This window comes from Zootoca vivipara, chromosome 12 (assembly GCF_963506605.1).
Source record: "Zootoca vivipara chromosome 12, rZooViv1.1, whole genome shotgun sequence".
NCBI classification, from domain to species: Eukaryota; Metazoa; Chordata; class Lepidosauria; order Squamata; family Lacertidae; genus Zootoca; species Zootoca vivipara.
This window is the reverse complement of record NC_083287.1, coordinates 53,532,169-53,557,765: the sequence shown is the minus strand read 5'-3', so window position 1 is coordinate 53,557,765 and position 25,597 is coordinate 53,532,169. Positions and strand designations below refer to the sequence as shown.

General features: G+C 47.6%; 1 protein-coding gene across 1 annotated transcript; it reads right to left on the bottom strand.

Moving 5' to 3' along the window:
• Nucleotides 1-4,064: 4,064 nt before the first annotated feature.
• C12H1orf35 (chromosome 12 C1orf35 homolog) lies at nt 4,065-23,287 on the bottom strand. The gene is made up of 9 exons (XM_060280994.1): nt 23,169-23,287; nt 20,226-20,423; nt 18,311-18,461; nt 18,042-18,087; nt 14,543-14,625; nt 12,774-12,846; nt 11,867-11,946; nt 11,245-11,394; nt 4,065-9,528 (listed from the first exon to the last, which is right to left on the bottom strand). The coding sequence occupies exons 2-9, from the start codon at nt 20,317-20,319 to the stop codon at nt 9,198-9,200; spliced, it is 1,008 nt and encodes a 335-aa protein (XP_060136977.1). The 5' UTR covers nt 20,320-20,423; nt 23,169-23,287; the 3' UTR covers nt 4,065-9,197.
• Between the last annotated feature and the right edge of the window lie 2,310 nt (nt 23,288-25,597).

Here is a 25,597-nt window from a genome sequence, read left to right as displayed (position 1 = left end):
CCCCAGGGAGGTTCGCCTGGCGCCTTCATCACACACCTTTAGGCACCAGGCAATTGTACACCTTTTACCAGGCCTTTGGCTTGATTGACATCCAATGCACTTTTAAAATGGGGGGGGCGACATTATTGGGTTGTTTTTGATTATGCATTTTGTGTTTTTATATTGTGATTTTATCCTATGAACCGTCCTGAGGATATAGGGCGGTATACAAATTTTAATAATAATAATAATAATACTCACAAGCTGAGCAAAGGTTGGCAAAGCCAACAATAGCCTGGGTCAGTCTTCCATAACCTGGGGGGCCTCCACCTGCTTTGGACTACAACTCCCACCATGCTGGCCGGTGCCAATGGGAGTTGTAGTATGGGCTGGGAGCATCGTAATGTCCTAATGCTTTCCCTAACGTTAGGGGGCAAACTCTGGGGTGTGCATGTGTGGGGAACCCCCGAAATCACTCAGCGAGGACCGAGCATGCTTAGCAGAGGGGAAATGGAAAAGCAGGTGGGAGAGGAAATAGAACAGAGCATCTCGCAAAAGGATGTGGCTGGCTGGCTAGGACACCAAGCAGGATAACTCTGTTTTGCAGGTCACACCACTACATAAAGCTGCACCCAACAGGAGGTGTAGATACAGACCTTAGAGTAGCAGACCCACTGAAATGATCATTACCAACCTAGGTAGGCTTGTGAATTCCAGGGGGTCTACTCTGAATGGGATGAGCATAGGAGACAACCCATATGCCCTTCAGGAAAATACGCATACACACATTTTGTGATCAGGACTGTTGCAAATGTCACAAGTTGCGGGTGAGATGGCAGGAGAAACTGGCAGGGAGTGTGTGTGTGTCACCCGTCTCATTCTCTCCACAGCAGTTCTGTGAACTCCTAGCCCCGATGTGCCCCAAGGAAGTGGGTCTGGTTTTCTGACAGCGTATAGCTTCCTTTCAACCTCCAACAATGGAGTGAGGCTGGGGGCTGGGAAGGTGGGCTTGTGAACCCATCACTCACAAGCTCAAGGGCTTCAGGGACTCTCGCCCTTCTGAGCTGAGGTCTTTGTCCGAACAGAGACCCGTCAGAATCACTTCCTGACCTTTGAGCTGCATAAAGTATCTCGGCATTGATTTATGCATGAACTGAGAATGGGATGGGGTTGGGTGGGAGGGGGAGGGAGGGAGGGTGGGTGGGAGGGAGGGAGGGAGGGTTAAATGATGTCATCATTACTTCTTGTAAACTGAGTGGAGGCCAGAATGCTTTGCCCAGACCTATCAGTGTAGCAGTACAACAATGTTTTCTGCAAGCTTACTTACACCAGCCAAAGAAGTCATGAATGGGCAGGCATAGTTCAAGTATCATGAACTGCAACATGGTGATCTGCAGCAGGCTAGGCAGAGATGAAGCACCTCGGGAGGAGCGTTGGAGCAAAGTAGAAAAACACAAATTCGCCTTCTCTATACCCCGCCCATCTGGCTGGGTTTCCCCAGCCACTCTGGGCAGCTTCCAACAGAAAAATAAAATACAGTAATCAATTAAACATTAAAAGCCTCCCTAAACAGGGCTGCCTTCAGATGTCTTCTAAAAGTCTGGTAGTTGTTTTCCTCTTTGACATCTGTTGGGAGGGTGTTCCACAGGGCAGGCGCCACCACCGAGAAGGCCCTCTGCCTGGTTCCCTGCAACTTGGCTTCTCACAACAAGGGAACCGCCAGAAGGCCCTCAGGACTGGACCTCAGTGTCCGGGCAGAACGATGGGGGTGGAGACGCTCCTTCGGGTATACTGGACCGAGGCCATTTAGGGCTTTAAAGGTCAGCACCAACACTTTGAACTGTGCTCGGAAACGTACTGGGAGCCAATGTAGATCTTTCAAGACTGGTGTTATGTGATCTTGGTGGCCGCTCCCAGTCACCAGTCTAGCTGCTGCATTCTGGATTAGTTGTAGTTTCCGGGTCACCTTCAAAGGTAGCCCCATGTAGAGCGCATTGCAGTAGTCCAAGCGGGAGATAACCAGAGCATGCACCACTCTGGCGAGACAGTCTGCAGGCAGGTAGGGTCTCAGCCTGCGTACCAGATGGAGCTGATAAACAGCTGCCCTGGACACAGAATTGACCTGTGCCTCTATGGACAGCTGTGAGCCCAAAATGACTCCCAGGCTGCGCACCTGGTCCTTCAGGGGCACAGTTACCCCATTCAGGACCAGGAAGTCCTCCACACCTGCCTGACTCCTGTCCCCCACAAACAGTACTTCTGTCTTGTCAGGATTCAACCTCAATCTGTTAGCCGCCATCCATCCTCCAACCGCCTCCAGGCACTCACACAGGTTAGAGGCGGAAGAAGCAGGGGAAACAGGTTAATGCTATAATGCAGAAATTGATTTTATTGGGTTGTTGTGATATAGGAACAGTAGGAAGTTTCCTTATACTGAGTCATGAAATTATAGAGTTTGAAGGGATCCCAAGAGTCTTCTAGTCCAACCCCCTCCAATGCAGGAATCTCAGCTAAAGCATCCATGACAGACGACCATCCAACTTCTGCTTAGAAACCTCCAAGGAAGGACTGGTTCATCTAATAATACCTTTATTGTCAATGTGCAACCTGTGTACAATTAACTGAGCCTCCCCCCCAAAAAAACACTCAATCTCATTGCACTCTGTGTTCTTGTCGCACAACACACCAACCCTGAAAGTCAGTTGCACTATATTATTTTCCATTCAGCAGCCTAACAGCCAATGGATAGAAACTGGTTTTTAGCCTGTTGGTACAACTGATTAAACTTATATATCCCATGCCAGCAGGTAGAAGATTAAAGAGGTGCTGGCCGGGGTGTGAATCGTCCCTGAGGATTTTTCTCGCTCTCCTAAGGCCACGATCCCTTGTGATGTCATCTAGCGAGCTCAGGGGACAGCCCATGATATCATGTGCTGTGTTTACCACCCTCTGTAAAGACTTTCTGTCCATGGCTGTCAAGCCAACGTACCACACTGTGATGAAAGGACATTTTCTATTGTGGACGGGTAGGAGGTCATCAATTGTTGTTTAACATTGTTCTCTCGCAAGACCCTGAGGAAATGGAGTCTCTGTTGGGCCTTCCTAACCACCTGAGTTATATTGTTTTTCCAAGTGAGGTCTTCACTAAGGTAAACTCCCAGGAATTTAAAGGAAGAGACTCTCCACACAACCCCCTCCCCTGATACACAACGGGCTAGTTCCCCTCTCTTCCTCCGAAAGTCCAACACCATCTCCTTTGTCTTGCTAATATTTAGCTAATTTCTAGTCAACACTGACTGGCAAAAGCCCTCCCAAGATTTCCAGCAGGGGACATTCCCAGCTCTATATGGAGATGCTGTGGATTGAACCTACTACGACCTTCAGCATGCAAAGCAGTTACTCTACCTCTGATCCACTTTCCCTGCTACCTAATGACAATGCTCATCTATATAATGCTGGTTGGGGCTGACGGGAGTTGGCCATCCCAAACATCCAGAGACTTAGGGATGCAGGGGTCTGCTTTCCAATCGGTACACCTCTAGATCAGGAATGGGGAGCTTTTGACCCTCCAGATGTCACTGGACTCCAGCTGCCATTGGCCCCAGACAGCCTGGCCAAGGGTCAGGGACTCTGAATGGAGCAGAGCACTGAGTTGGCTAACTCTCCATTCCGGAAGCCAATTCACTTCGCAACTACCAAAACTCTGAAATGATTGTGAACTACCCTGCTCTGAATTAAAAAATTGTCCAGTAGCACCTTAAGAGACCAACTAGGTTTGTTCTGGGTATAAGCCTTCATGTGCCTGAAGAAGTGTGCGTGCCCACGAAAGCTTATACCTACAACAAACTTAGTTGGTATCTAAGGTAAAGGTAAAGGGACCCCTGACCATTAGGTCCAGTCGTGACCGACTCTGGGGTTGCGCGCTCATCTCGCATTATTGGCCGAGGGAGCCGGCGTACAGCTTCCAGGTCATGTGGCCAGCATGACAAAGCCGCTTCTGGCGATCCAGAGCAGCACATGGAAACGCCGTTTACCTTCCCGCTGTAGCGGCACCTATGTATCTACTTGCACTTCGATGTGCTTTTGAACTGCTAGGTTGGCAGGAGCTGGGACCGAGCAACGGGAGCTCACCCCGTCACAGGGATTTGAACTGCCGACCTTCTGATCAGCAAGCCCTAGGCTCAGTGGTTTAACCACAGCGCCACCTGGGTCCCATCTAAGGTGCAACTGGACAATTTTTAAATTTATTTCGGCTGCGTCAGACCAACACGGCTACCTACCTGAATCTACCCTGCTCTGGTTAGACTAAAAAGCAAAAATCTACACTGAGATTCCTGTGTGGCAGGGGGTTGGGCTAGATGACCCTTGGGTTCCCTTCCAACTCTCCAGTTCTAGGATCTCAGCTCAGCCCTCATCGGGCAACTTCCAAAATGTGTGTGCTGCTTCCGTTTTGCACTTTTACAAGGGCTGCGATTTCACAGTGGCTGCTGCTTCTTTTCCCACAGCTATAGCCTCGGCTTCTCTTTCTCTCTCTGCCCAGGGGCTTATAACCCCCAGGCAGGGCCCATAAAGCTTGTTTCCCACTGGTGACCCCCCCCCCCTACTTAACACATAGGTGAGAGGGTCCTCCCTTCACCCCGCTTTTGTTATGCAGGGTTAGGGTTTATTGAGCTATTGTTTGTGCTTCAAGAGGGTTTTTCCACCTTACCCCCATTTCCTTTCTCAGGAAACTCAGGGCCCCAAACACACCCCGAGTGAAGCCAAAGAAATATGTTTTTAAGAGAGAGGCCCATTCCATGCGTTTACAGCCCTGCAAGCATCCCCTTGTAAAGCAATTGGGCAGTTTGTTTTTTAAAAATACATTCTCTTCCTCGAAAGTGCATCCTAACTAAACTGCAGAAGGTACCCAAGACGGAGCAATGAAAATAGGTACCAATTTCATTGAGGCTCAAAAGCAGGGCTATTTCCATCCACCACCATCCTGCCCCAGTAAAGATATCTTGTCCTTCTCAAGTCGTTCCCAGCAGTGACCCACCTCACCTTTTCCTAGGCTCTGGGCTGAGTTGGGAAAAGTTAAGTGTTACGGTTTCCCTGCAAAGAATCCTGATGAGAACAGCAGTTTGTGAACAGCAACTTAAAAGGTGAAACCAATATATGAGATAGATGCATGACATGCAAAGCAAGATATGTCAAGCCATTATTTGTTGTAATTTTAATAATTCATCGTTAGGCGGGTGAATTACGGTATAAATGGAATGCAATTAACGAAATGCAATAGCGATGTTTATTTTTGTATTATTGTAACTATTTGTTTTATTGCTGTGGAATTTCCAAAAGAAAGCATTTGTAAAAATTAAAAGGAAAAGAAATACTGAAATAAATAAATACTGAAATAAATGCACTTTTCGACGATATCCTAATTTTCCGAGTTTCACCTGTACAAGTCTACTGAGCTCAACAGGATTTACTCCCAATTAAGCAGGTAAAGGGCAGCAGCCTCAATGTAGTTTGAAGTCACAACTTCCAACCTGGAGACTCTTAACTCAGGGTTAGCCAATGTGGGGGCCTCCAGAGTTAGTTGGTTTGCAACTCCCAGCATCTCTATCTGATTTCCATGCTGGCTGGGCCTGATAATAACAATAATTTATTATTTATACCCCACCCATCTGGCTGGGTTTCCCCAGCCACTCTGGGTGGCTTCCCACAGAAAAATGAAACAATCTATTAACCATTAAAAGCCTCCCTAAACAGGGCTGCCTTCAGATGTCTTCTAAAAATCTGGTAGCTGTTTTTCTCCTTGACATCTGATGGGAGGGCGTTCCACAGGGCGGGCACCACCACCGAGGAGGCCCTCTGCCTGGTTCCCTGCTCCCTGATGGGAGTTGCAATCTTCTTCTTTTAAAATCTAAGCTTCGAATAATAACAAAGACAAAAAACCCTGAGCCTGCTTTGAGGCAAGTGTCCTGAGAAGTCTCCATCAAGGCTAGCACGAGGCTAATAATAGAATGATAGATGCGGGTGGCACTGCAGGTTAAACCACAGAGCCTAGGGCTTGCCGATCAGGTCAGCAGTTCGAATCCCCGCGATGGGGTGAGCTCCCGCTGCTCAGTCCCAGCTCCTGCCAACATAGCAGTTCGAAAGCATGTCAAAGTGCAAGTAGATAAATAGGTACCACTCTGGCGGGAAGGTTAAGTGTTTCCGTGTGCTGCTCTGGTTCGCCAGAAGCAGCTTAGTCATGCTGGCCACATGACCCAGAAGCTGTATGCCTGCTTCCTCGGCCAATAAAGAGATGAGTGCCGCAACCCCAGAATCATCTGTGACTGGACCTAATGGTCAGGGGCCCCTTTACCTTTAAGAATAGAATCATAGGGTTGGAAGAGACTGCGAGGCCCATCTAGTCCAAGCACCGGCAGTGCAGCAACCAGAGCCCAAGGAAACATTCCAGCAAGGCAAGGACCCTCGAAGAGTGAAGCAGGCGTCAGTGGGCTGTGTGGCCTAGAGAGATTTCCAAGGGCCAAAGAGGCCTGGTTGGACCCTAGCCTGAGGTTGACCCTCCCCGACTACTGCTCTCCACCAGCCAGAGTGAGGAATAGCATCTTGCCCTGTGCCACGACTCACCTGTTTGTGCAAGTAGCAACAGCATGAAAGGCCACCCATTCACCTACCTGCAAAAGGCAGCGAGCAGCCACCCCCTCCCCGCTTTTTCGCCTTTTCAGTGCACTGCAGCTCCAAAGGAGGAATCCGAGACACTCCCAGGGAGACACACCCTGCTTACCACATCCTGGATACCCAGGTGAGCAAAGCTTAGCGGGGGACAGAGGTCATCCGGGACACGGAGCAACAGAATAAATCAATTTGGCAAAGTAAAAAGGAGGCTTCGAGAAGCTGGAAAGAAGTCCGGGCGTTACACACAACCGTCTTCTTCTTCTCTTTTTTTAAAAAAGGGTTTCATTCATTTTACCATACTTGGCAGTATATAATATAAACCTAAAAATACTGTAAAGGTAGAAATAACACCAATGACAAGATACAAACAGCTGGTGGCACGGCGGGGCGGTTTTAACAAACTGGTTTTACAAATGCTAAGAAAACGGTCCAGTCCCTTCCTCCCTTGGTAGAAAGGAATGCAAGCAGCAAGTTCTAGATGCTGCTGCTGCTGCTGCTACTGCTTGTGTGTGTTGAGACCCGGCTAGTGTTGGGGGCAGAGCCACAGAGCAGCCCCCCCCCCGCCATCTCGTTGCTGTTTACCTGGACAGGGCTGGCAGGGGAGAATGGCAAGGCTGTGTGGTTACACCAAGGTGAGCGCCAGGCAAGACCCTTTAGGCAAGACCCTAATTTTAGAGTACTTTGCCATGTAAGTGAAAGGCGACAACCAGGTAATCCTGCTGCAGCAAAACCAAGGATTACCTGCTCCTTTAAAGACTAATTGCAGAGCCACACCAAACATTTAAAGTAGACGCCCAACGCACATTTAAAGTTCTGTACAGTACGTGTCTATGTGTTTTTATTAAAAATAAAATGACTACTGTACATGTCTTTCCCCCTCGACTCCTGGGAACTGTAGATCCCCCCTCACAGAGCTGCTACAATTCCCAGCATCCTTAACAAGCTAGTTCCCAGGATTCTTTGGGGGAAGACAGGTGCTTCAAATGCGCATCGCATGCACTTTAAATGCAGGATGTGGACCTGCCGTTAACACCTTTATTGTATGGCGTATTGGGGGCTCGTGGGCCAGAGCCCCCTTTGTCAAGAGTTATGCGAAGGGATCACATCAGTGGGTGGCTTTTTTTGGATGCAGGTAGATAGCCTACATGTCGAGGGGACCATTTCATGCACCTGACAAAGGTTTCAGCCACAATAAATGCATTTAAGTCTTTAAGCCAGCACAAAATCCTTTTGTTGCTAATGCATAAGGAAGCGATCCCTAGGCATCAACAAAAAAGGAACCTGGGCAGCTTAGACTCCTACTTTTTTATGTCATATACGACTACTACTAATAATTTTATTATTTATACCCTGCCCATCTTACTGGGTTGCCCCAGCCACTCTGGGAGCCAGTGTGGTGTAGTGGTTAAGAGCGGTAGACTCCTAATCTGGGGAACCGGGTTCGCGTCTCTGCTCCTCCACATGCAGCTGCTGGGGGACCTTGGGCTAGTCACACTTCTCTGAAGTCTCTCAGCCCCACTCACCTCACAGAGTGTTTGTTGTGGGGGAGGAAGGGAAAGGAGAATGTTAGCCGCTTTGAGACTCCTTCGGGTAGTGATAAAGCGGGATATCAAATCCAAACTCTTCCTCTTCTTCTTCTAACATAATAAAAACACTGCAAACTAGGCTTCATGGACTTGAGAGGGGTGTTTCTGCAGCAGTACAGCCTCCAAGATATACTTAGCTCTTCTTGCTTTGATAAAGCATTCTGATCTATCCCGCACAACCCTCTTTACAGCTTTTTTTTGGGGGGGGGGACCTGAGTGTAAGTGTGTGTAACACATCAATATAATATCTGCTTTCTACATTTCTCCTATGGTTTAGCACACGAGCTGCTCTGGGAATTTATCGCCTCCCTTTCGAAAAAAAAACTATGCCCGAGAAAGAGCTCTGCACAACTCAAAGTTTCGCTCCTAGCGTTTTAAAACCCTTGTCGGAAGAGCTATCACTTCAGCTGCACTACAGTGGAACCTCGGTTTATGAACAGTTCGGTTTACAAATTTTCGGTTTACGAACACCGCGGACCCATCTGGAACGGAATAATTCACTTTCCATTACTTTCAATGGGAAAGTTCGCTTCAGTTTATGAACGCTTCCGTTTATGAACAGACTTCCGGAACCAATTACACCCATGCTTCGGGTTAAGTACGCTTCAGGTTGAGTACTCCGCGGACCCGTCTGGAACGGATTAATCCACTTTCCATTACTTTCAATGGGAAAGTTCGCTTCAGTTTATGAACAGACTTCCGGAATCAATTGTGTTCATAAACTGAGGTACCACTGTACTTCTTCTAAAGGGGTCTGTTAGGCAGCTGCCTAAACTCTGAGGTGTGTTTCTCACAAAGGCATTTAAGGTACAAACGTTTATTTGGGGTGGGGGGCTTCCTGACTTCCTGCTAGACTCCAGAAGGACCTCTGGGACATTTGCATTAGCCGTGACTTAGTTCCAGTTAGCAGCCAAGGAGAGAGGCCCCAAAACAAAGGCTGCAGCCTCTTTGGTTCCAGACGAAGGCTCAGTCATCGGAATCTGTGTCGTGCCTCCTCCTGGCTCCCATAGATGTGGGGGACCTGCTCCTCCGACGCTTGTGGGGCCCGGTGCTTTTGCCCCTAGGAGACAGGGACCGGCTGCCGCTTCGACACTCCCTCCTTCCACGGCTGGGGGCCTGTGTCTTTGTGGCGGGGGTCCCTTCCTTGATGCTGCTGGAGGAGGCTGGGCTGCGGCGCCACCTGCTGGGTGGTTTCTGTTCTTCCTGGGCGGGTGATGAATGGCTGTCACGGCGGCTGGCTCCAGCCTGCCGGGAGGATGATGGATGGCGCTCAGGAGGCGAGGCAGGTCGCCTCTTTCTGCAAGGACAGAGGAGGAGAGCCGGGTCAGATCATCAGAACGCCCAGCAGTTCCCAGGGAAGCACAGAAAGGGTCAGAAGCAAGAGAGGGAGAGGGGGGAAAAGGCTTCATCCCGGCTTGCAGCATGCCTGCAAGGTACTATTCGCAATGGATCAAAGCTTCCTAGGCTGCAAGGAAAACAGGAAGCTGCCTTAAGCCGAGTCAACTAGCTCAGCACTGCCCAGAATTTCTCCAGGGTTTCAGGAAGAGGACATTCCCAGTCCTACTTAGAAATGCCGGGGACTGAACGTGGGACCTTCTGCCTGCAAAGCAGATGCTCCAACCCCTGAGCTATGGCTCGTCCCTCAGAAAAGGAAGTTATCCCAGATGTTCTGCTGCTCTTACAACCTGTACTAAGGCAAAATATCTCATGCCATGGGCCATGTCAATTCTGCAATGGAAAAATGCTTACCACCACACCTTTCAAGGAAAGAGCCAGGGTGGTGCAGTGGTTAAGGTGTTGGACCAGGAACTGGGAGGCCAGGGTTCGAATCCCTGCTCAGCCAACAAGCTCACTGGGTGACCTTGAGCCACACACTGTTTGTTTGTTTGTTTGTTTGTTTGTTTATAAAAGTGCGACAATACAGTGGCAAAACAAAATTAAAAAATTCCTTCCAGCAGCACCTTAGAGACCAACTAAGTTTGTCATAATAGGTATGAGCTTTTGTGTGCATGCACACTTCTTCAGATACCCTGAAGCAGAAGTCCCCAGACGCTTATATATAGTCAGAGGGTGGGGAGGGGTGTAGTGGTTAAGAGCGGTAGACTCGTAATCTGGGGAACCGGGTTCGTGTCTCCGCTCCTCCACATGCAGCTGCTGGGTGACCTTGGGCTAGTCACACTTCTTTGAAGTCTCTCAGCCCCACCTACCTCACAGGGTGTCTGTTGTGGGGGAGGAGGGGAAAGGAGATTGTTAGCCGCTTTGAGACTCCTTCGGGTAGTGATAAAGCGGGATATCAAATCCAAACTCTTCTCTTCTCTACTAGGAAGGGTGGTGAGAATGGGTGATTGGCTGATAGGAGTGGTAAACCTGTTAACGACTGCAATTGGTCTTGCAGGAAAAAGCAAGGGGTGAGATGGCTAAAGATAGCTTTATCATGTATTACTCAGAAGGGTGGAGGGAGTGGGTGATTGACAGACTGATACCGTAGCTGTTGATGACCGTTAACGACTGCAAATGGTCTACATGACAAACTTAGTTGGTCTCTAAGGTGCTGCTGGAAGGAATTTTTAAAATTTTGTTTCGACTACGTCAGACCAACACGGCTACCTACCTGTAACTAATACAGTGGCAAATAATAATAATAATAATAATTTATTATTTATACCCCGCCCATCTGGCTGGGTTTCCCCATATATCGCTAGCTCCCCATATTTTCCTTCTGGCTTTCTAGCCATTTGGGGTGGCTCCAATTCCTCCTATAAGATATACGTTTATCAGTAAAGGGGAAGAGTGCAGCTCAGTGGGTAGAGCGCCTGCTCGAGCCATGGCATCTCTAGGTAGGGCTGGGCAGATTCTCTGCCTGAAATCCTGCCACTCAGTGTAGATAATGCTGAGCGAGGCGGACCAGGGGCCTGATTCAGAAAAGGGCAACTTCCTAAGTGTTGCCAAGTTCTCATAACCTAGCTGTTTATGGAAGACCCACGGCTGTTGCCCACAAGACCCACTGAGGTACCTCTCTCTGTCGTCTGGAGAAGAGGTGGCGGAGGAGGAAGAATCTTCTCTTTTTCTACAGTGCTTCTCCTTCTCTTTTTTCTTTTCTTTCTTGTGCTTTTTCTTCTTCTTCTTCTCTTTCTTCTTTTTGGATTTCTTGCTGGGCTCTGGCCTGCATGGCAAGAGAGTAATAGACTGAATCTCTATCTCTACCCCCCCCAACAACCTTTTCTGTCCCGATAGGACTATACCTGCTTACATGCCAAAAGTTCTTTGCGCATGAATCATAGAATTGTAGAGCTGGAAGGGACCTCAAGATCCATCTAGTCCTACCCCCTGCAATGCAGGACTGCTTTGCCCAATGTGAGACTCGAACTCATGACTCTGAGATTACGAGTCTCATGCTTTAGCAACTGAGCTAACCCCATGGAAAGTTAATATGCTAGCGGGGAGGTTTGGATAAAACCCCATCTTTCATTCTCCTCAGAATCCTGCCCAGTTTGAGGGCCTCCTCCTTGAATTCAGAAAGACCTTCCTGCATTACAAGGGGTTGGACTAGATGACCCTTGGGGTCTCTCCCAGCTCTGCAATTCTATGATTTCCCTAGGCCCGAGAGACAAGAGGACGCCTGGGAGGTTTCTTACTCTGCAGCTCGTGTTTCCTCTTCTTTATCCGGTTTCTTTTTGGTAGCCGAAGCCTCTGGACTGCTTGCTGTTCGATGGTGCTGGGGTTTCAGAGAGAAAACAAGACACAAGAATGAAGGAATCTTTGCCAGACCTATAGATGCTTATTGGAGGAGAGAGCAGCTTTTCCAATGGGAAAGAGCCCTTCTGCTCAGTTTATGCAATCTGGAAAGTCAAGCAGCAAAGCTTTTGCAGGACTGTATCATTTCAGGCTGGAAGGGGAAGAGATGCATGTTGCAACACTCCCTCGGGAATGATAATCTCTACACTGAGAAAAGTGGCATGCCTGCAAGAATGAGGTCAGCTTAGCATGCTCCCCAACACACTCAGCTTCTTTTTCCTAAGTTAAAAAGGGAGAATTCAAACATTCAAACAGACACCCAACCAGCCTGAAGTGGTGCAGTCCATGGTTTCCAGTTTGGGTGCAGAAGGAAACCATGGTTTGCAGTAACTTTTATCTATTTGGGTATCACAGCAAATGACCATTTTTGTGAACATATTGTAGCTTGCATATGTTATATTTAGCTTTGGAATTTGTGGACTTCCTCGTGGGGCGTAATATGCCCTGAAAAGTAGTGGAGGATCTAGAAATGACGACAAAGGGAACAAAAAAAGGGAGCCTAACAAAATGTGATCTCCCAGCAGATACAACAGTATTTTGTGATTCCTATACATGTGTTTCAAGCTGCATGCTTTTAGATTTCTTAATCTTCTGTACACCACAGTGGGCGTATGTCAATGGAAAGGGAAACGGGTATATTTTAGGAATACACAGACAAATGTAGAATGGGGTGGTGGCCAGTGGCATCCGACATCTTTAAGGTGTGCCTCACTTTCTGGAGGTGGAGAGGGAATGTCAATAAATTACCGTGAAGACTGAAAGGCCCATTTTGGCAGCTTCTTTGTCTTCTTTGGAAAACATCATCCTGCTCGCGTCACACCTGAAAGGAAAAGTTAGAGTGGGATATCATTGTCGTTTCTCGTTCCTTAATCAGTTCCTATGAAGCAATATAATTTCACTTATTTAACAAATTTTATATATCGCTCGAATGTAAGAAACCTCTAAGTGGTTTACAAAAATATTTTTAAAAAACATTAAAATTCTCAATATATATATAAAGAAGTTAAAAACTGATTACTTAAATGCATTCAAAATATGATTGAAATCAACAGTAGCTAAAATGGGGTAAACCTCTTGTGACTTCTACATGTAACTGCCCTGGGCTCCATTGGAGGGAGTTGCAGGGTAAGAACTCGAATAAATAAAAAATAAATACAGTGATACCTTGGTTCCCAAACGCTGAAAACCCGGAAGTAAGTGTTCCAGTTTTCGAACATTTTTCAGAAGCCAAACATCCGATGCGGCTGTTGGCTATTGTTTCTGGAGCGCCTGCACCAATCAGAAGCCACGCCTTGGTTTTCGAACATTTCAGAAGTCAAATGGACTTCTGGAACGGATTAAGTTTGGCGCTTTTGTTTTTGCTATTTATTTTGCTTTTTTGTTTTTGAGGCTTTTTAGTTAATTTGTTTTTGTGACTGTGTGGAACCCAGTTCAGCCACCAATTGATTGATTGATTGTGTGACTGCGGAAATGGATAAAGCCCCCCCCCCTCCAAACAATGACTATTATCAGTGCAGGTAAGGAAAAAATTATAATTTTAATTTTTATCATCTACAATACTGTCTTATTTATTTTCTAGTACAGTCCATTGATTATTGCTTTCATTTTATGGATCTATGGTCTCGACAGATAGTAAAATTCATGTTAAATTGCTGTTTTAGGGGTTGTTTTTTTAAAGTCTGGAATGGATTAATCTGTTTTGCATTACTTTCTATGGGAAAGTACGCCTTGGTTTTGGAACACTTTGGTTTTGGAACGGACTTCCGGAATGGATTAAGTTTGAGAACCAAGGTACCACTGTAAACACAATCATAGAATCACAGAGTTGGAAGGGACCCTCAAGGGTTTAAAATGGAGCTTTCCAAATTTTTCACACTTTTTAGGCATGCTTCACACAGTAATTCAGTTTTACTATCAAACCAGAGGTTAAACTAGCCCCTTTCCAGCCCCGGGAAAAGCGTGGGGAGCGTTTGCATAACAAACCTACACGCTGCGGCCGAAACACTAACATGCTGCGACACACAATTTGGAAAGCTCTGGTTTAAAGACTTATGGAGATGTACACAGAACAAGGCATGCGCACGGCGTAAAGTCTGCAGGATTAGCAATGCCGCTTCCAGGGGTCCCCAAACTTACCCGACTTTGGGCCGGAGAGCGGGGGAGTGTGCAGGAGCGTGCGTCCGTGCGCATGTGCTATTTCTGGCGCACTTCCGGGTTGGAAAAGCGCCAGAAATAGCTTGTGTGCATGTCCGTGGGCCTCCTCTGCCCCGGAAGTGCACCGGAAATGACGCTTGTACATGCGCACAAGCTATTTTGGGCGCTTTTTCCGACCCGGAAGTGGGCAGCTGTGCCACACCGGTAAGAGCGGGCTGCGGCAGTGGGTGGCGGGGGCCGGATAAAAGATGCCTTCGGGCCGTATCCGGCCCCGCAGGCCTTAGTCTGGGGACCCCTGTGCTAGACAGACAAATAATTGGTCCTTTGGGAGGGCCGCTCGAGTCCATTGCAGCAGCAGCTACCTTGAACTCCCCAGGCCCAACACACGATCCACCGCCTTCTCGTCACGCTCTGCTCCATCACGTTTGCAGACCTCGGCAAGATCCTGCAAAGATATTTGCAGATAAGGAATTAGAGGACACCTTGTGAAATGCCCTGGGATCTCTGGGTGAAGGGTGGTGTACAAATCTAATGAATAATAAAAAACAGGTCTGAGTTTAAGTCGTCTTTCCTCCTTTTAGACCCTTTGCAGCATCCTCAGCAGTACAGGGAAGGTGGGAACCCAGGCATCTTTTGCCACAGTTTGGGACAGGAGCCGATTGCAGGACCCTGGCCTGGCTCGCTAGCTGGAATCTCTGTAATGCTAGCACAGAGATAACCTCGTATAGAACAGAGTGGTGACTGAGGGCCGCCTTCCCTGATCGGTAACCTTCCAGGGGGCCGCATACCAGAGGCAATAGTGGGCAGCGCAATGGATGTGCAGCAGGTGAGTTTATTTAGACACACACCCGCTCTCTATCCAACAATCCAGAGGAGTTACTGGACTTCAATGTTGTTGTTTAGTCGTTTAGTCGTGTCCAACTCTTCGTGACCCCATGGATCATAGCACGCCAGGCACTCCTGTCTTCCACTGCCTCCCGCAGTTTGGTCAAACTCATGTTCGTAGCTTCGAGAACACTGTCCAACCATCTCGTCCTCTGTCGTCCCCTTCTCCCAGTGCCCTCAATCTTTCCCAACATCAGGGTCTTTTCCAGGGAGTCTTCTCTTCTTCTCATGAGGTGGCCAAAGTATTGGAGCCTCAGCCTTCACGATCTGTCCTTCCAGGGAGCACTCAGGGCTGATTTCCTTCAGAATGGATAGGTTTGATCTTCTTGCAGTCCACGGGACTCTCAAGAGTCTCCTCCAGCATCATACTGGTAGTTCAAAAGCATCAATTCTTTGGCGATCAGCCTCCTTTATGGTCCAGCTCTCACTTCCATACATCACTACTGGGAAAACCATAGCTTTAACTATACGGACCTTTGTCGGCAAGGTGATGTCTCTGCTTTTTAAGATGCTGTCTAGGTTTGTCATTGCTTTTCTCCCAAGAAGCAGGCGTCTTTTAATTTCGTGACTGCTGTCACCATCTGCAGTGATCAAGGAGCCCAAGAAAGTAAAATCTCTCACTGCCTCCATTTCTTCCCCTTCTATTTGCCAGGAGGTGATGGGACCCGTGGCCATGATCTTGTTTTTTTTGATGTTGAGCTTCAGAAAATATTTTGCGCTCTCCTCTTTCACCCTCATTAAAAGGTTCTTTAATTCCTCCTCACTTTCTGCCATCAAGGTTGTATCATCTGCATATCTGAGGTTGTTGATATTTCTTCAATGACACTTGGGCAAAAACATAAAGTGCAAAGCAGCAAGGGGTGGCTGCAGCAATTGGGAGGGTGGGAGAGTTTCAAGGGCCAGGCAGGGAGATGGGGAGGGTTGCATTCAGTCTGTGTGCTCGAGGTTCCCATTCCTTTTCCTATAGAGCACTGGTTCCCAAAGGGTGTGGCGGGAGACGATGGCAAGAGCGGCAGCAAGATTCAAGAGCAATCAAGAAAACATCAAAACATTTCAGTGTAGTATACTATCGAGATCAGAAAAGAGAAAATCTTCTTCTTGGCGTTGATGAGGAGATGAAAGTTAGTTTGTCTCAAATTGGACGTAATATAAATTAGATCCCAGTAGTTATGTATGGAAGTGAGAGCTGGACCATAAAGAAGGCTGATTGCCGAAGAATGGATGCTTTTGAATTCTGGTGCTGGAGGAGACTCTTGAGAGTCCCATGGACTGCAAGAAGATCAAACCTATCCATTCTGAAGGAAATCAGCCCTGAGTGCTCACTGGAAGGACAGATCGTGAAGCTGAGGCTCCAATACTTTGGCCACCTCATGAGAAGAAGAGAAGACTCCCTGGAAAAGACCCTGATGTTGGGAAAGATTGAGGGCACTAGGAGAAGGGGATGACAGAGGACGAGATGGCTGGACAGTGTTCTCAAAGCTACGAACATGAGTTTGACCAAACTGCGGGAGGCAGTGGAAGACAGGAGTGCCTGGCGTGCTATGGTCCATGGGGTCACGAAGAGTCAGACACGACTAAACGACTAAACAACAACAATAAATTAGATTATCTGGCAGAAGTGGACTCACATCTCTCTGACTTTGTATGCATACTTAAGGTACGTATGTAAGAGGCTGGTTTATAATTGTTGTTGTTTAGTCGTTTAGTCGTGTCTGACTCTTCGTGACCCCATGGACCAGAGCACGCCAGGCACTCCTGTCTTACACTGTCTCCCATCTTCCATAATTATAATTATATTTTGGAAAAGATTAAGCTCTTATGCAGCTGCATTGTTTTAAGCAGGGGTCGGGGAACTTTTCTGCCGGTGGGCCAGATTGCCTGCACGCAGGAGCGCGTGCACCCATGCGCATGCACCCGTCGCTCTTTCCCCGCTGACTTTTGGAGGCGTCTGTGGCTTCCTATTGGCTGCAGGAGCTTTCTGAAGCCAACAGGAAGCCGTGGCTGCTTCCCGAAAGGTGTGCTGTGCTGTGCTGTGCTGGTTTAGCTCCATGCAGGGACTGACTGAGCAGGCGGCAAGGGCAGGGGGACGGTTTAACGACCCCCCTCGGGCCGTATTCGGCCTGCGGGCCTTAGTTTGCCAAACCCTGGTTTTAAGGACGTCCCACGATCATATTATAAAGTAGCTGTGTTCTGTGTTGTAAATCCAAGAACTGCAGGGAGCTGTTTCTTTTTGTTTTCCATTGTATTTCTTATCAGAAATTCGGGGTAGCACGAGCACATTTTTATTCTGAACGTGTGGCCCAGAGAAAAAAGTTTGAGAACCTCTGCTTTAGAAAGAGCATACCTGTGGGAGAACCTCAAGCAAGCTCCTCCCCCCCCCAACCCCTCTTCTGACCTGCAAAATATCTGAGAGAGCAAAGGCTGGCATTTAATGCCAGGAGTTAAGCTGCTTTGGGAAGAGGGTGAAGCGAGGGAGAAGACGCTTGGACCGTTTCCTCATTGTTAAGTCACTATGCTTTAATTAGGACTGCCACCTTGTTAATGAAACCTTAAACCGATAAAGCCCATCCATTCTAATGAGTAAACACCATCGTTCTTTTTTTTCTTTTCCGAATTTCCAAGTTGATGCAATATTATCAAGACACTATTCCTTCTATATTTGTATTTTTCAAATTATAAATATTATCGCTCTCTAGATTCTGTAACATGCCCTTCCTTCATCGTCTTCAAAGGAACACATTGAGGTTTTAGTAATAAGCACTTTAATTGAAATACAATCCATTAACTGATTAACTAGCTATTGACTAATTAACCAAAAGGACTTAAATAAGTTAACAACCCTCGTATTCATGTATGTATACTCTGAGCTTTGGGATCAAGCATGTTTACTACATGCGCGCGCACGCACACACGCACACACACATTTCCCACACAAACATTTTAAATATATATATATAGAGAGAGATATATAAATACCTCTTTGCTTAGTCCTGTCGGCTGCTTCTTCACATTCTTATAACCCCTTAAAAGAAATACAAATGAGAGTTACAAAATCTGGCAGAGGTGGACTAGAAAACCAATAAAAATTATTTGGATAAATGTATACATTGGTATAAAAAGGAAAATAATCTCTCGGCTTTGATGATCACGGGTTTAGAAGGAAGGGCAGCTCTTCTCAACTGGGTGAGGGGATGTTCACAGCTGCTGTTACACCTGTGGGCAGCAAACATAGCCAGGCGACTTACAAGGCTGCCATCATCGCCTCCTCTTCTGCCCGCCGGACAGCAGCCAGCTCATCCTCCCGGGAGAGAGGCGCGTCACCTTTCTTCCCCTTAGCGTACCACGTGAGATCCTTCCCCTTCTGCCACCGGCCTACGGGTGCCATCAAGGAGTTCCCTGCACATTAAAAGAAGACAAACGAAAACAAAGCTCAAAGCAGGACTAGAGAGTGCGTGAGCGCCAAGAGACCTCTACCAAGATGACGCGAAGGTCCAAAGCTCAGGCTGCCTCTGTTCACATATTGGCCGTTTGGCAATGAGTGTCCTCTCCACTTAGCCCCCGGCACTTCTGCCACACCAAAATCCTTCAGACTGTGGAACTGAATTTCATCTCCTCTGCATTGCAGAGCAGAAAAGAGGGGAGAGACAGAATGCCCTGCCAAAGGCCACCGAGCCAGTCCGTGGCTGGAGGGAGCGATTCAAACTAAGGACTTCTCACACAGACTCATAGTCATTTCAGCACATAGTAATAATAATAATAATAATAATAATAATAATAATAATAATTTATTTATACCCCACCCATCTGGCTGGGTTTCCCCAGCCACTCTGGGCGGCTTCCAACAGAAAAATAAAACACAGTAATCTATTAAACATTAAAAGCCTCCCTGAACAGGGCTGCCTTCAGATGTCTTCTAAAAGTCTGGTAGTTGTTTTCCTCTTTGACATCTGTTGGGAGGGCGTTCCACAGGGCAGGCGCCACCACCGAGAAGGCCCTCTGCCTAGTTCCCTGCAACTTGGCTTCTCGCAACAAGGGAACCGCCAGAAGGCCCTCGGTGCTGGACCTCAGTGTCCGGGCAGAATGATGGAGGTGGAGACGCTCCTTCAGGTATACTGGACCGAGGCCATTTAGGGCTTTAAAGGTCAGCACCAACACTTTGAATTGTGCTCGGAAACGTACTGGGAGCCAGTGTAGATCTTTCAAGACCGGTGTTATGTGGTCTCGGCGGCCGCTCCCAGTCACCAGTCTAGCTGCCGCATTCTGGATTAGTTGTAGTTTCCGGGTCACCTTCAAAGGTAGCCCCACGTAGAGCGCATTGCAGTAGTCCAAGCGGGAGATAACTAGAGCATGCACCACTCTGGCTAGACAGTCCGCAGGCAGGTAGGGTCTCAGCCTGTGTACCAGATGGAGCTGATAGACAGCTGCCCTGGACACAGAATTGATTTTGGACAGCTGTGAGTCCAAAATTACTCCCAGGCTGCGCACCTGGTCCTTCAGGGGCACAGTTACCCCATTCAGGACCAGGGAGTCCTCCACACCTGCCCGCCTCCTGTCCCCCACAAACAGTACTCCTGTCTTGTCAGGATTCAACCTCAATCTGTTAGCCGCCATCCATCCTCCAACTGCCTCCAGGCACTCACACAGGACCTTCACTGCCTTCACTGGTTCTGATTTGAAAGAGAGGTAGAGCTGGGTATCATCCGCATACTGATGAACACCCAGCCCAAACCCCCTGATGACCTCTCCCAGCGGCTGCATGTAGATGTTAAAAAGCATGGGGGAGAGGACAGAACCCTGAGGCACCCCACAAGTGAGAGCCCAGGGGTCTGAACACTCATCCCCCATCACCACTTTCTGAACACGGCCCAGGAGGAAGGAGCGGAACCACTGCATAACAGTGCCCCCAGCTCCCAACCCCTTTAGGCGGTCCAGAAGGATGTAAAGGTCGATGGTGTCAAAAGCCGCTGAGAGATCCAGCAGGACTAGGAAACAGCTCTCACCTTTGTCTCTAGCCCACCGGAGATCATCAACCAGTGCGACCAAGCCAGTTTCAGTCCTATGATGAGGGCTGAATCCCGACTAGAAGGGATCCAAATAGCTGACTGTTTGAGCTAGTTCATCCTTCAGTATTCAAAAGACAACAGAGGGTCATCTCCATACCTAGGTAGTTTTCCCTTTGTTTGTCCGTCTTTACATCTTCCCAGTTAAACTGGTCCTGCCCTCCTCTCACGCCCCCTCGGGAGGAGCCAAACATGGTGAAGGAGGGGAGAGAATGAGCCCGGAACGTCTTCTTTCCTTCCTTCCTTTTAAAGTAGAACTCCAATCCTCAGGGAGCTCAAGATTCCAATCCTCAGGAGCCTGGACATGGAAAACGGGAGAAAGCAACAGGCTTAAGAAATAGTTACAGTTTTAGTATTCTGTTGTGCTTTCAAAAGTGGCCGTGACTTTGCTCACTGCATTTGTGTGGACTTAGTGACAGAGCCCAGGGAGCTGTGAATTCTAAGCTGCAAAACTTCTATACTGCCTGGGTGCGAAGAGACATCCCAAAGGCCACATTCCCTTCTTAGTACTGTAATCTTTCGGAGGTGGAGGAGGTCACATACCAGTGGTGGGGAGTTCCAGAGGCAAAAAATGGGAGGAGCAGCCAATGTTAGTTTGCTCCCATATGCTTAACCCTCCTCTATCCATGCGAGCCAGGGGCGTCATCAGAGTTCAAGGGCTAATTTCAGCCAGGCCCATATGCCCAAGGAGGGTGCCAAGGAGATCCGATGAGGGGGTGCAGCCTTGGAGAGTCTCAGGGGTCAGATCCGGAGACCCAGAGACCCACTTGTGCCCCTTCCCCTCATGGCCAGAGATTCCCCAGCCCTGATCCATTCACTTGGCTGAATACTACTCTTAAGAAAAATAGCTTCAATGTGCATATCCCATCTTTCAGGACACCTTGCATACATTCATGGCTGTTAACAAGAAGGCTGGTAGTTCAATCCCACCCAGAGATTCCTGCATTGCAGGGGGTGAGACTAGAGGACCCTCGGGGGTCCCTTCCAACGCTACAATTCTATGATGTAAATGAAATAATGTTATCAATATAAGAACTGGGTTTGTTTGTTTTTCCAAGAAGGCCAATAATCAAAACACGCTTAAAGGTAAAGGTAAAGGGGCCCCTGACCATTAGGTCCAGTCGTGACCGACTCTGGGGTTGCACGCTCATCTCACATTATTGGCCGAGGGAGCCAGCGTACAGCTTCCAGGTCATGTGGCCAGCATGACAAAGCCGCTTCTGGCAAACCAGAGCAGCACATGGAAACGCCGTTTACCTTCCCGCTGTAGCGGTTCCTATTTATCTACTTGCATTTTTTATGTGCTTTCGAACTGCTAGGTTGGCAGGAGCTGGGACCAAGCAACGGGAGCTCACCCCGTCACAGGGATTCGAACCGCCGACCTTCTGATCAGCAAGCCCTAGGCTCAGTGGTTTAGCCCACAGCGCCACCTGGGTCCCCCCACGCTTACTCTGGATAAATTAACACAACAGGCATTCCAAGCCTTAGCCACACAACCCCCAAAACAAGTCACAAAGTGCTAAGCTACATGGATCTTGTGTCTTTAGCAAACCTTTACAAAGAGCCCTTGCAGCAAAACCAATATGGCCACAGGCAGTGTGCCGTCCCTTTCTAAAGGGAAAAGGCTTTGTTTTAAGAAGTGAAGCTTAGAGTGTTTATGAGCACACAGATCCCTAAGATGAAAAGAAGATGTTTCAGCTGTTCTTCTTTTTTCAGACAGAAGCGACTCACTCTGAAGTCTATTTAAAACAACAACAAATATTAAATACAGCAACAACTCCAAAGGTAAAAAACATCAAATACGTGACTTCGCCGCCTGCCTCTACAGCCTGACTTAAATGACAACAATCTGGGCAGGTTAGTACAAATCTGGCAGCTTGGAAACCCCAGTGCAGGCACCCCCCAAACTGCGGCCCTCCAGATGTTTTGGCCTACAACTCCCATGATCCCTAGCTAAGAGGACCAGTGATCAGGGAAGATGGGAATTGTAGTCCAAAACATCTGGAGGGCCGAAATTTGGGGATGCCTGCCCCAGTGTCTTGCTTCTGACAGCAGGCTTCAATAAGCGCTCGCTGGTAGGTACTGCAGCCCAAACCATCTGGAGAGCACGAGGGGGTGTGGATGTGGGTGTGATTTGCTTGCAAAGCACTTCCCTCCATCTCTACCGTGTTTGTTGATTATCATAAACAACCCAGTGGGATGAAGCACGGTTTCTCAAGGCCAAGAAAGAGGTGAGGGGAATAAAAAAGAAAGCTACAATCTAAGATACCCAAGTGTCTTGACGAGGGAAAGCCTGTGCTTATTTACTCGGAAACAAGTCCCACCAAGTTCTGACAGCTAGAATCATAGAGTTGGAAGAGACCACAAGGGCCATCCAGTCCAACCCCCTGCCGAGCAGGAAACACCATCAAAGCATTCTTGACATATGCCTGTCAAGCCTCTGTTTAAAGACCTCCAAAGAAGGAGACTCCACTACACTCCTTGGCAGCAAATTCCACTGCCAAACAGCTCTTACTGTCAGGAAGTTCTTCCTAATTACTAATAGCTCTCAAGTCAGTATTCGTAGCATTGCAACCTCCCTGGGAGTAAGACCCACTGAACTCAGCAGGGCTTGTTTTCGGGCAGATTGCATGGATAGATAGATAAAGTGCTTTTTATGGGGGTACACAAAACTAAACATTTTCTGAACCTTTGCACTTTTGTCCATTTACTGCATTTATTTTTCCCGATTTGAGCTATAAAATTGGGATTTTCTTGAGTCAAAATGAGAGTGCCCCTAAACATTTTGTTAGGGGGAAAAAGCACTGGATAGACAGACAGACACAGACAGCACAGTTGGAAGGGACCCTGGGGTCATCTAGCCCAACCCCCCAGCAATGCAGGAGTAACAGATAATACAAATAAAAAAAATTCCTTCAGTAGCACCTTAAAGACCAACTACGTTTTTATTTTGGTATGAGCTTTCGTGTGCATGCACACTTCTTCAGATACGTAAGACAAATGTACACAAATGCACGCGCTCCATATCCCCCCCCAACCGTACCTTTTCACACTCCGGCCATTCTGTCCTTGGGGGGCTGCTCTTAACTGCCAGCCTTCCCCCTCCCACTTCTGCAAAGCAAAGCAACTCCTCCACTTTGCGACTCACGTGCTGCACGCAGAACCCGCTTCCGGCAGCAACTTCCGCAAGCTTTGGGAGGCACCATCGCGCCGCGTGCCCGTGGGGGGGGGGATGGGATACGGGCCGTACCAAGTTGCTGGGAGGGGGTTGCCAGCTCTCTTTAGCAACCGCAGGATGCTTTGTGCAGTCTTCATAACTACTTAATATGAGCCTCTCTGGGCATGGGGATGCGGTGACGGTGCGGGAAACTTCAGTGGCTTGAAGTCAGTGGCCTTTGCTGCAGGTTTATCGAGGCACAGGAGCCCTGCATTGGGGGAATTGGGGGGGGGCGGTAACCCTCATTCTTGGGAAAACTTGCTCTTTGGAACTCCCTGCCTGTTGATTTCAATCAGGCCTGCTAGAAACAGTCTTGTTTATAGACAAGCTTGTCTAAGCCCTCATCCCCACATGGAGAAAGGTGTGGTTTCAAATTGGGTTGGGGGAGGCACCATGTCTTGAGATTCCTGCTTTGCAGGGGGTTGGACTAGATGACCCTCGGTGTCCCTTCCAACCCTGCAACTCTGAAAACACTGAAGTAACATTGGATCTCCTGCCTCACCCGTTCCATCACCCGCACTTCCTCCTTCCCTCTGGTTAAAATTAAAACTGCAAGTTCCCCAAGGCTTTATGATCTGTTTGTATTGCTCTGTGAAAGAACTGTGTAGTACAGCAATTACAAGCAGTAACTAACAAAAAATAAAATAAAAAATTCCTTCCAGTAGCACCTTAGAGACCAACTAAGTTTGTCATAGGTGTGAGCTTTAGTGTGCATGCGCACTTCTTCAGATACACTGAAACAGAAGTCACCAGACCCTTATGTATAGTCAACTACGTCAGACCAACACGGCTACCTACCTGTAACAAGCAGTAACTAATAATCTCATTTTTTATTTTTTACAAAAGAGCACGCGGAAGCACAGCAGCTGACAAATCTTCCATCTGAAGCAGAAGAGGAGCATTTCAGTAAGAGTTTTGTTGCTCCTGCACAAGCGTAGGGTTGCCAGACTCAATAGAGGACAGGACTTCTGTGCTTTTAATTGCCCTGCTCTCTGTTGAGTCTGGAAACCTTAAAGAGAAACCAGCAAACCCTTTGTTTAAATTTCCAAGCAAAGGTTCTGCTGGTTTCTCTTTAAGGTTTCCAGACTCAAAAGAGAGCAGGGCAATTAAAGGCACAGAAGTCCTGTCCTCTATTGAGTCTGGCAACCCTACACAAGCTACCCACCTATTTTATTTTAAAATTCTGTATAATTATTAAATGCACAAGAGCCAGTATTTGGGTTAGTGAAAGGGGAAGCAATGAAATCAGTTAATCCTGAGAGGTTGGATGGCCATCTGTCATGCATTGCAGGGGGTTGGACTAGATCACCATCAGGATACCTTCCAACTCTTCAATTCCATGATTCACTCCCGATTTCCCTCCAAACCCTAATTTCAGCAAAATCTTGTTCCTTCCCCCGTAGCCTAAAAATAAAAAGGGCCCAGCTCTTCTGACACCCCATTAATAAAGCATCAGTCTTCCTCTGCATCTGGTCCTATTATAGCCCTGCAAAGTGGGCCACTGATCTCATGCAGAACAAGGCCATTTCCTACGTTCTTTGCCAGATTCGCCTCCTTCGATGGAAAGTAGTTTTGTGCTTTTAACAGATGCATTACAGGCAAACTCAACAGGTGAAGTCCAGCCATAAAGAATGGTAAGGTGTTGAGAAAGTTATTCAAGGACCCTGTGCCCATTAAAAAATATAATTAAGTGACTGTACATACTGAGGGGGAGAAAAAATTGAAGCATTTAAATGAATGGTAATAATAATAATAAGGAATAACTTAATGTTTATTGATTCAAAGCCTTTTGAGTAAGATGTCCCCAATTAACTGGACAGCAGACTTTAGGGTAATCTTAGGCTGCAGTTACAAACCCTGGTGAAAATTAATAATCTGTGTAAATTTACACAGGATTGCACTGCTAATGATTTTCAAGGACATACTGTATTTGCAAAAACCAAGAGCAGTAGCAACGTTCTTTGAGAATAAGCTTTCCCCTTTCTCTTCCGCATAGGAGGAAATGCCTCTTCCACGATGGTGCTTACCTTTTCTTCTGAATCATAGCCAAAACCTTCGTTCAAATGTATGTTAACAATAAAATTCTATACATGTCCGTTCAGAAGCCAGCCTCGAGATCAATAGAATTTCGCCCCAGGTAACTGTGCAAAGGACTGAAGCCAGTCTTAATCAATCAACATCTTCCACTGGATGACAAGACACGGCAATAATCACACTTAGCCAGTTATGGATAGCCAGTCCAGAAAATAACAGGA